The sequence below is a fragment of the Argentina silus genome (assembly GCF_951799395.1).
Source record: "Argentina silus genome assembly, chromosome: 10".
NCBI classification, from domain to species: Eukaryota; Metazoa; Chordata; class Actinopteri; order Argentiniformes; family Argentinidae; genus Argentina; species Argentina silus.
The window spans coordinates 2,811,591-2,823,260 of NC_139664.1; the positions used below are offsets into that span (position 1 = coordinate 2,811,591).

At 44.5% G+C, this 11,670-nt stretch overlaps 1 protein-coding gene across 2 annotated transcripts in view; it reads right to left on the reverse strand.

The window, feature by feature from the left end:
* nr2f5 (nuclear receptor subfamily 2, group F, member 5) overlaps nt 1-11,423 on the reverse strand; it is a gene marked incomplete at both ends in the record, with an annotated part of 15,933 nt that extends 4,510 nt beyond the window's left edge. The window contains 3 exons of one of the 2 annotated variants that reach the window (XM_083679631.1): nt 1-189; nt 880-1,160; nt 11,057-11,423. The exon at nt 1-189 is cut by the window's left edge and continues 58 nt beyond it. In XM_083679631.1, the coding sequence (XP_083535757.1) occupies nt 1-189; nt 880-1,160; nt 11,057-11,423 (837 nt within the window). Of the gene's footprint in view, nt 190-879; nt 1,194-11,056 lie in introns of both variants that reach the window. The other variant, XM_083679630.1, reaches the window with a different exon arrangement.
* Nucleotides 11,424-11,670: the final 247 nt, after the last annotated feature.

An 11,670-nucleotide genomic window follows, 5' to 3' on the forward strand; every position in this document is an offset into this window, starting at 1 on the left:
GGCCTTCAGCTTCTCCACCTGCTCCTGGAAGACGCGGATGTGGTCCATGAAGGCCACCACGCGCTCCGCCGACATGGGCGAGGCGTGCAGGCCGGCCGCCGCCAGCAGGGGCGCCACGTGCAGCGGCATGGAGCACTGCGCCGCGTTCAGGACAAACAGCTCGCTCCACGACATGCGCAACAGCGCCACCTACGGCCCGGGAGGAATGGGTGGGGGGGGGGGGGGAGAGAATGGTTAGCTAGGACAACAATGGGAAGAAACTGCACTGTCAGGGGGTAACATAGTTCAAGGGGTTGTATTGCATGTTGTGTATGGTGAGTACAAAGGGTATGGAGGACAACAGAGACGTGATGATGTGATGATAACATATCACAGCTTCTACGTGACTCAGCTATGCCATGACGTACCATTTAAAGACTTGGACATACCATTTAAAGACTTGGACGTACCATTTAAAGACTTGGACATACCATTTAAAGACTTGGTCGTGCCGGGCAGAGCCTGTGAGACGTTAACGCCTTTGGAGGTTATTGCATGTCAACAGAGTCGCCGTTGACATCCAATATGTGTGAGCATTTATCTCTAGATCATCTGTCAAGACACCAAATCCAAATAACGCCAGTTTCTGGTCTAGCCAAGCCCCCTGTTGCCATACTTTGATACACAACAATGACAACATTACCTGACGGATTGGCATTGTCAATTATCAGATTAGCAATCAGCATTACTTAACAGATAACTATTGAAACAAATTGACGGTGGCTTCTCACCTGGTCCATAAGCTGCAGGTCAGGGAAGAAGGGGATGTTCTTGGCCCAGATTAGCAATTAGCATTACTTAACAGATAACTATTGAAACAAATTAACGGTGGCTTCTCACCTGGTCCATAAGCTGCAGGTCAGGGAAGAAGGGGATGTTCTTGGCCCACTCCACGGCGCTGAACAGCAGACGGGCGGCCAGCTCGCAGATGTTCTCGATGCCCATCAGGTTGTTTCCCTGCATGCACTGGGCCCCGTAGCGGGACGTGGGGTAGGGCTCGGCACGCAGCAGCAGAGAGATGAAGCCTGATAGGTAGGGCTGCCCATTGTAAGGGTCGCTGCCATTGGTCAAATACTGGCCCGGGCTGGATTGGGAGTTGGACATGCGTCCTCTCTGGACAGCTATGGGGGGGGGGGGAGGGGGGGGGAGAGAGAGATGTTAGAATTGAGAGTGAATTGAGAGTTATGATGGTTCATATCTGAAAAGCCAGAAAAAGCCCCACACGCTACCGCTTGTCTGGTTGTTTAACGATTCACTTACTGTAAGTGCTAGACTAATCCTTTGACCTGGGGCATGTGTGTGTGGGAGAGAGAGAGAGTGTGTGTATGTGTGTGTGTGTGTGTGTGTGTGTGTGTGTGTGTGTGGGAGAGAGAGTGTGTGTGTGTGTGTGTGTGTGTGTGAGAGAGAGAGAGAGTGTGTGTGTGTATGTGTGTGTGTGGGAGAGAGTGAGAGTGTGTGTGTGTGTGTATGTGTGTGTGTGTGTGTGGGAGAGAGAGTGTGTATGTGTGTGTATGTGTGTGTGTGTGGGAGAGAGAGAGTGTGTGTGTGTGTGTCTGTGTATGTGAGAGAGAGAGAGAGAGCATATCTGCGTCTGTCATTCATACATATGGGGCATTCTGTACTCCTCTTGGGCTATGAGGCTTTATTTCCATCCCGGCTGGTTACAGTTACAATAACATTAAGGACCTGAAGCTTCTCTGTCATCACGTCTTCATTTCTTAGTTAATATTCTTATTAACTGTCTTGATTAAGCAGGCCACAAATACGCCACGTCACGAAGCACTATCTGAGGAATTCAGACGGGCCGTGCCTTTTTCTCAACAGAAAAAAACACAACACCAAATCGCCGGCTCCTCGAAGCTTGAAGACATGTCATATCGGGAGGTGGAGGATGGAGGGCGAAGGAGAGGGAGGAAGGGGGGAGGGGGTGAGGTGGGTGAGGCGGGGGTGGGATGAGGTGGGGGTTTGCAGAGTGTGCAAAGTGTGGAGAAACAGGGGAAATTTGCCCGGCTGTAAATGTGTCGGCGCTCTGTCTCCTGACCGGCAGACCCCCAGTGCCGTGCATCAATGAGTAATGACAACCAGCAGCCGGTAAAGATGCTACGCATCTTCACACCCCCCCACCACCACTACCCCTACCCCACCCCACCCCGCCCCCGTCCCTTACTACTGCCAAATGGCTCAGCCGGAGGCGAAGGGGGCACACAGAGGCCAAGCACCCCCCCCCCCCCCCAGCTGCGCTATGATGCGGCAGGGCTCAAAGGCCCATTTGGAAAACACCTGTTCAGTTATCCTCAATGTTTGACTAATAACTCCATCTACAGTTACACATGGTGAGAGAGATAGAGAGAGAGACAGAGAGAGAGAGAGAGAGAGAGAGAGAGAGAGAGAGAGAGAGAGAGAGAGTGATAGATAGGGAGAGAGAGAGAGAGAGAGGGAAGGAGAGATAGAGAGGGATACTGTAGAGGGAGACAGCTGAAGAGAGAGGGAGAGATGGATACGGAGAAATGGGTTGTTGTGAGTCAGAAGATAGTAGAGAGAGACACTCGTGGAGAAGGAGGACGAAGGGGGTCAGATCACTCAAGACCACAAGACGTCAATAAGAATAGCATTACTATACTGGAGAGAGAGAAATACTTCTCCGCCGAGGATTGTGACCTCCAAATACTTGTTTCTCTAGAACTTAGTCGACTCATGTTCCAGGAAAAGAATGCTGCTGTCTCCTTCTGCAAATAACCAGCGAGCAAAAGGTGTTGCCAGTCGCAAAGACAACATTGCACAATGGTACATTCCATGTCACTCACACTTTTTAAAAAGCACTCTCCTAGTCTATCTATCTGTCTTTCTATCTACGCGATGTCTAAACTCTGAGACTGTGTTTCCTCAGAAGAATTCCTCAAATTCACTAAAAAACTAAACAAAAGAGAACCCAGTTCACATTCCTTCGAGAGGATGTTCGGTATTTATTTGAGGCTTGTGAGCAGTTGCTTTGTGAATTAAAAGCGTAATCTGGCATCATAATGATTCATGTGTAATCCACCAGGCGACGAATCCACTCCATCCACTTGACTTTTCAAAAGCCCTTTTGAGGAGGCTGTGTGTGAGTACTTGATTGCTTCTGTCTGAGAGATATTTTATCCCCTATATCTATAGCTGATCTGTGAGAAGGAAAACATGGAAAGAATGTGAAAGGGAGAGAGAGAGAGAGAGAGAGAGAGAGAGAGAGAGATGGAAAAAATAGAGTGAGTGGCACGGGATGAGACAGCAAGAGAAAGAGAGGGGGGAGGGGAGGTGGAGAGATAGATAAACAGATCTGAATGCTTGCCATAATCCGTTTTCAAATTGGTCAGTGGTGGCTTAGTGTAAATAGACTGATCAAAGCCGCTCTATCAAGAGACAGTGGAAGAGCTAGAATCACCAAAAGGTCTCCCAAACCCCAAACAGAAGGACCATGCCATGACAGTGCTATGCCCTATGTTACAACAGGTGGGCAGGGGGGGGGGAGAAAAGGGGGGGTGGGGGGGGGGATAGGGAGGAGGAACGGGCGCGGAGGACAGGTATCAAGGGATTTCAGCCGTGACTTTTCGAAATGCCACAGCAGCGTGCCGCAGTGAACGTGTTACTGCGGGGGTTAAGGCAGGGACTGTCCTCAGTTCAACTCTACAGTGTGTCAGGCTCTGCTAGAATTACAGAGAGGCTTCAACAGATAATTACAATTAAGCCGACCTAGAACACCATCTACTGTGGTAAAAGGGGTCATGTTCACTTATTGTCTTTCATATTTGGGCATTATGAAACCGTTTCAGACTTGGCTACACCAATCAATGCGAATCGAATAGAACGGAACTGAACTTTATTATCTACGGCTTTCTATTGCACTATTGGTCCGTATTGCTTGGGTTTTACTTGAATGGTGCTTTAATTATCTATTACCATTGCTTGTATCATGTTAACATGTAGGCTACTGCTGTTTATTTATTGTTTTCCTATTTCACTTTTCTTCTATTCTTTCTCTGACCTTTGTCAGCAGCTTTTGACAGTATGACTTATGTACAGCACTTTGAGCTGCAGTCTCTGTACGAAAATCTGCTGTATAAATACATTTATTATTATTATTATTATTATTATTATTATTATATTGAGGGGCAATGCAGAAGCATGGCAGATTTGGCCCAGCCAAGTGGGATAATAGTTATTGTAGTCCCTGAAAGTCTGACTTACTTACCAACATACACTTACTGTCCTCGTGTGTGTGTGTGTGTGTGTGTGTGTGTCTGTGTCTGTGTCTGTGTCTGTGTCTGTGTGTGTCTGTGTGTCTGTGTGTGTCTGTGTGTGTGTCTGTGTGTCTGTGTCTGTGTCTGTGTGTGTCTGTGTGTCTGTGTCTGTGTCTGTGTCTGTGTCTGTGTGACTGTGTCTGTGTCTGTGTGTCTGTGTGTCTGTGTGTCTGTGTCTGTGTCTGTGTGTGTGTGTGTGTGTGTGTGTGTGTGTGTGTGTGTGTGTCTGTGTGTGACCCAGTTAAGAGAGGAGTGTGTGATGTGGCATTCAGGTGTTATTCCTGTGCTTCTCACAGTGACTCATTTTGCTTGGGCTCGTCCTTTGACCTCCAGGGTCACTGCTCTCTCACACGACACGCAAATATGGCAGCAAAGCACGGGGTGAAGAGACTGTTGTGATCAGCCAAACCCCCTTTAACCGTATATTACTAATATTCAAACAGAGAGAAGGTAGTGGCAATCATGGAGAGAGAGAGAGAGAGAGAGAGTGTGGGAAGCACAGGAAGACACAGAGAGAGAGATGGATGGATGGTAAAAATGGAGCAGTGGAGGCTGGTAGAGGGAGACATGTGGACTGGCATCAAACGTGTTTGACACAATTCCTCATTCCATTCCAAGCATCACAATGATTTCTACCTCCACCAGCCTCCCCTGGAATGGAGAGAAGAGAAAGCAAGTGATGCAATAAAGTAGAGAATGGGGACAAAGTAGTGTGAAGGGTGAGAGTGGGAGATTGAAAGAGAGGGGATAGAAATATAATGAGGAAGCAGAGAGAGAGAGAGAGAGAGAAGAGAGAGACTGAGCACAGCAGGGAGAGAGAGAGAGAGAGAGAGAGAGGGAAGAAGAGGGAAGAAATAATTCAACTCAGCAGATATAGAGGTGGGGAGAGGTTTGCAAAAGGACTCTCAGCTGTATTAGCAACAGACGCAGCCCTTTTAATATCCCACCTCGTCACGCTGGCTTTGACGAAGCAGATATGAATTAATAACAGAAATGCACCCGGCCCTGAGTGCTCCAGCTCTCTATCCATCCCATCCATCTCTATAAATTACTCTGCCCATCTCTCTATCCATCTACACAATGCAGATTGTGAGTGACACGTAAAACTGGACCTTTAAAGGGCGTAATCATTTTCATAACGATGTGGCAAATTCGACATCTCTGTCTCTATAGCACATTTGATGTGTATGACCTTGGCACGAACATGGGTTAGGCTACTTCACTGAGTGGTCCTCTGTGGCTCAGTTGGTAGAGCAACTGAGCCACAGTTGAACCCACGACGCTCAGGTTGTGGGTTTGATTCCCATTGGGACCACATATACTGAAATGTATGCACTCACTGCAATGTAAGTCGCTTTGGATAAAAGCATCAGCTAAATGGCATATATATATATTAGAAACAGGCTGGATAGATTTCAGAGTGATGATTTGTTTTAAACACATCTGGGCTCAACCACAACAAGATGAATACTGATTTCAAAAGGCAACAATCGGCATACTGTAGGTATAGCAGGTAATGCGATACTTAATGGCACTGCTTTATTGGGAGCCTTTCACATTGGGGCAATCATCTACACAGTAGAGACAGAAGATTTCCGGAGAGACTTCACAGAGGAATATGACAATATGGCCCAGCGATGCATTGTGAGGCACAGCCTATTCACCTTGAGGTGTCGAACCACATTTCTGTGCGAGGAGGGCCCTATTCATTCACACACATCTTCTCTCCCCTCTAAAATATTAAAGCTAGCCTTGGGGATATGGGAATGGGAAAAAAAGAGTGCCTCACTTCCATTGTCTCTATGCATTGCCTATCACTTCAATGGAGGCTGTGAGGCACTGAACTATGGCAAGGTCTCTCTGTCAATGGAAGCCATTTTCCTCGCAAAGGAACACACGGGAAAGTGAATTGGCCTGTTTCCTTTTTGTCTCGAGAAGTATTGTATTGTCACGTGTCAGAGTATAGCCGTGACACGATGCTTTTGTAATCTAGGACGGTTTTGGTGGCCACGGTTACGGGAAAGCAGACCTTTCTCTTCCTGCATGGTCAGACAAGTCGAACAACAACTATGGATTATTCAGTAAATACTCTCTGCTAGCCAGCCCGTGGTATTTACTCAATGGAGAAGAAGCCCACACACATTTGGACTTTGCCGTGAACCTGTCTATTATTCATGTTTAGTTTCTAGTTTCTAGTTTCCGCTGACCTGTATTTGCCCCTACTGTGTTTGGTTGGTGTGAACTAAGGGTCAGGGGCTTTAGCAGCAGTGGTCCCAGTGTGAATGCTAGGTCTGGTAACCTTATGGTGGATACCGTATGTGTTAAGGACTATTAATAGGGTTTTCCTCCGTGAAGTTAACCATGGAGGAATGTACAGAATAAATCTAAGAATAAACTATGGAGAGAATTTGACCTTCAATTCTGTGGATGAATATTTATGATACTGTATTTCCTTTTCACAATGCAGAGTGTGTTATCTATGGGATTTGTGTATGTGTTTCCATGACAACCTCTAGTTGTGTGAGAGTTTGTTGGTTTTCATAGGTGTGTGGCTCAGAGTGCATACTGGGACAACAAGTCTTTGGGAATGTGTATGTGTGAATGTGACACACAGGTGTGTGTGTGTGTGTGTGTACCTGTTCAAAATATATCAAACAACCAATTAAAGGGATAGTTCACCCAAATTACAACGTCACATATTTGCTTCCTTACCCTAAAAACATGTCTATGGACACGACCAGACTAACGTACACACTTTGGTTTTACTTAGCATTTTGAAATCTAAAACTAAATCTAAAACTAAAATGTCCGATGTAACATTTTTGAAAAATGGCATGTCAAAGTCACCTCAAAGTAACTTCTAACAGGGCATGGACCTCCACTATGCTTTTCTAACCTACTTTGAGAAGATTTGGGCTTGAAATCTCTAGTAGTACTAGTTAAGAATTGGTGGCAGTGGCTAGATAAACAGAACCAATGTGTGAATTGCAGTACGTCATTGTCCAAAGACTGCTTTCAAGGTAAGGAAACCATTTTTTTTATTTTTTATTATTTGGTCATTTGGGTGAATTATCCCTTTAAGTCTACATTGTTCCTTTGTGTTCTCACTCAGGCCAGGGGAGTACATGTGGAACATTCCTACAGTCTAAACATGTCTCTCTCAGTAGCCAAAGGAACCGTATACCAGTTACACTGGTTCACTAATCTTCACTAGTTCCCTCTTCTTCTGACCAACCTTCAGACAGGAATGTCAACGACAATGCGGAGAGTGGACGGAAGAGGTGTCAAACAGGTGGGCCAATCAAAGAATGGAAAATCAATTAGGGAAATATTGCCTCTTGACTCTAAATCTAAAATTCATGAGATCGTCTCAAATTTAAAATTCATGAGTTTACAACAGATACCATCAGGTATGTACTGTATGTAGGCTGACATAAAGTGACCCCTCTTTAAAGTCAAGCTAAGGTCAACCTCAAAAGGACTATCCAAAGAATGCTGTTAGATTAGCCATTAAATACATGGGTAGATGTTTATTATGACTACATTATTCGCAGGTTGGTAGTTCAAACAATGGTAAACAAAAATGTACTGATAGCAATTTGACTACAGAGAGTGGCAAGTAGTTACGTTTTGAATACAGATAATCTTGCCTTCCTACCCGTGTTTTACAAATGGTCGCCACTAGGGAGCATAGACTTGTCGAGGACCGACGCATTTTTGGAAGGGCACCATCTTGGTAGACAAGAAAGGTCTATCCACAAACATAACCTTTCAGGTTTGTTTTTATTTGCTGTTGCTGATATTTTGCTGTTTTATGTTTGCTGTTGCGCGTCACAGGATGTTACCTACTAATCCATGTCTCGAGAATAGATGCGTGATATTTAGTTCGAGAAATTATTAAACTTTACGGCGTAACCACCTCCACACTCATGGTATCTGAGTGTAGGTAAATACATTTAGGACTCAAGAGTAGGGTAATGCCCTCTTACATTCTTTAATGCAAGAGCAAGCACGTTCATGAATAACCTGGAAGTTAATTATTGATAATGCCAACAATTTATTTGGGGATAATATCAAACCTGTTTTGTGGCTGAAATGTATTCATTTTCAAACTTTATAATGTACACAATATTTCACTGTCGATACAGTGTTCCTTGATGTTACTTTTTATTCATGAATTTCCCATACCCGTTGATAAAGTATATGTAAAAGGTTATAATCGTAATTCTGTATTTGGTTGGAAAAAAAAACGCTTATAGCTAAATATTTCCAAATTCACACGGATTGTAACTGAGAGTGTACAATGTACTATCTTCTCTACCTCACCCTGTTGCATGATATAGAATAAATAGGCTAGGACTTCCCGAATGACCTCTGGGAAAGATGAAAGAGAATTTTGGGTGTGTTTATCAACAGTCTTAGTGATTCTTCGCTGGTACCACTTAGCTTTGAATGTGATTGCAATACAGCATTTAAATGTGCACTGGACTTGATTAACTAACCCCGTAACCTGAATTGCGTTTCAGAGCAAACTGTTTGCGGGCATTAGGTCTTCCAAATATTTCACAGAGAATTTCTAAAAGCATAACAAAGGCCTTGTAACATCATAACATAGGCCTTGCCTGTGTTATGTGAGAGACAAAAACGACTACGTAGCTGTCATACCAACCTATTGAAAGTTATTTGGATCTCCTTTAAACTTAGAATATGCGTTTGTTTAACATACAGCGAGGCCATTATTTTTAAAACATGTATTAGCACGTCTGTTTTTCAAAGCAACATTATTCAGCAAATACTTTTGGTAATAAAGGGATTTCCCAGTTAAAACCAGGTAATTGTTGGTATGAAAACGAGTTTAGAAAGTTATAAAGTATAGCACGTGGTGTACTTAAACTCAAACAAATCAGTTCTCACATCGGCTTCTCTATATAATAGAGACGAACACCTGACATCTTTCATTATTAGTTATTTGTCTCTATTTAATTTCTAGCCTATATTTTTCATACTTTTCACTGTATATGAGGGTGATTTAGCCATCGAATCAAACGCAATAGCTTTCCGCATTCAATGTGTTCTTCTTGTCAATATATGAAGTCAGTGATCGAGCAAGAGAACATTCCTGCAATGGAATGTCCAAACCAAAAGTCGATAGCCTACATCGATTATTCAGCCTTTCTGAGCTTCGTGTAATGGCCAAATGGCCAATACTCGGTCAAACACATGTAGGAGCCGAAGAAAAAGCTAAAATATTCGAGTTTGACCTCAAATGCACTGACATTTCTGAGACCGCAGGCTGTGTGCCTGACGCGGAGAGGGTGAAGTGGGTGTTTTGCGCGCATTACAATCAGCATGCGTAAACACTGAACATTATTTTCTCCGAGGTGTACATAAGTAGGCCTATACGCCATCATTGTTAAATAGCATAACAAATCCCTTTTAAATTGGTCACTCATATTCGCTCATATCTAATATCCAATGGGCAGATATAGACCTTGTTTATGTCAATGAAAGGTCAACAGACTGCAGTTTGTCAGGCGATTTCCTCGGGTTCATTCAGTCAGAAAGAGGCATGACCGAGTAAATTTGCCCTGCAGTGATTTACATGAAATACACTATGTACACTATATACACTGAGCCCCGCACGAACGTAATCGCTTTAAGGGTCGCCTTAGTATATAGGACGGGTATTTCCACATATAGGTCTATCTGTTTTTCGAGTATTGTAATGATTAATGACACTGACGCACGAGGGAATAAAGAATTTGAGTTCAAAAGTTTGTGGTGAAAAATAAGCTTACAAGCATGTACATGTGAGTCCTCGTTTGTAAGTTACGTTACTGTTGCTGTTTGAGGGTTAGGGTCACTGAGGGTTAGGGTTAGGGTTAGGGTTAGAGTTAGTCGTCGCCTGTTTGTGCCACTGAATTTAGCACTGCTTCAAAGAGAATTCTCCCTTTTCCACATGAGCGCGCATGGCCACTGGCCACAGTGGAACACATGGTTTTATATAGTCATCAATAATAGGGGATTGGTTGACTCCACAGTGTGAGACTATTTAATTACACGCTGTTTTGACGCATTCATAACGGGCATTTATGATTTCACAAATGTAGTCTCTTTGGGGACCCATTCTGATAGCAGTTTAGCATTCAGCAGGGATACATGCATGTGCAGGGCGTTTGTGAGGATTTCGGGTGCTTTTCGTTCGAGTGTTACAATTAACACAACTTGTCTGATTGAACACGACGCGGCGAGGTTCTAGCTGACTGATTAGAAGTGAAACTTTGTGCTCTGCGAACACGTTGCCACTGTTCCTCTTTCGCACTAATTGACCCGTTCCTAATCAGGCACAATACAATACATGAAGCAGGACCCTCTCGTAGCGGCTAGGGTGTCGGGGAGCACACACCATAATTAATCGGGAGACAAAGGAAGCTATTTTTCAGAGAGGAGCAAAATAACTGCATGCTTATTGACAGGACAGGACAGACTAGGGTAGAAGATCTGAACATCTGAAACAACAAGCATTGTATTACAGTATGTGTTTTGTGATCATTAATGACAGAAAGGGGGCATATAGCAGAGGGCAACCTATGGGAGAGGGAAATATCTAAACCGTATACGCACTACAACTTTACGCACCAGTAGCCTATTCGTGAACGCTAACCGTAGCCACATTATCGAATACATTGCCCGTTTTGTAACTTGACAGTCATTATACACAGTCTATCTCAGGGCCGACATACCTTCTCTTCTCATGCCGACTTTTAGGCACTTCTTCAGTCGGCAGTACTGGCACTGGTTCCGATGATGTTGGTCGATGGGGCAGTCGCGATTTCCCCGGCAGGTGTAACTGAGGTTCCGTCGCACCGAACGCTTAAAGAAGCTTTTACAGCCCTCGCAGGTGAACTGGCCGTAATGCTTGCCACTGGACTTATCTCCGCACACCATGCAGTCCACGTTGGGGATCTTGTCCCCGGAAAGTGCATCATTCCCCGGGGTGGAACCAGAGGGTGTTCCCGGTGTCCCGTTGTGCTCCTGACTGCAAATCTGGAGCTGGGACCCGGGATCCGCCGAAATGTTCTCTTGCCACTGGTTTACTACCATTGCCATGCTATCCTAAAACACTTTGGTTAGACAACAGATAGAGTCCGACTCCGTAGCGCGGGGAGGAGATACAGATCCGTTCTGACGTCTTGGGAAAACAAGGCAGGACGAAAAGGCGCTTCCCACTTCCTCCACAAATTAAAATGTATGACAAAAAAAAATCTGTGATACTCTATCTAATTTTAATTAGGTTTTCCCGTCGTAAACGGGTCTTCTGTAAACTTATATTAAAGTTCACAAAGACAGCACGGTA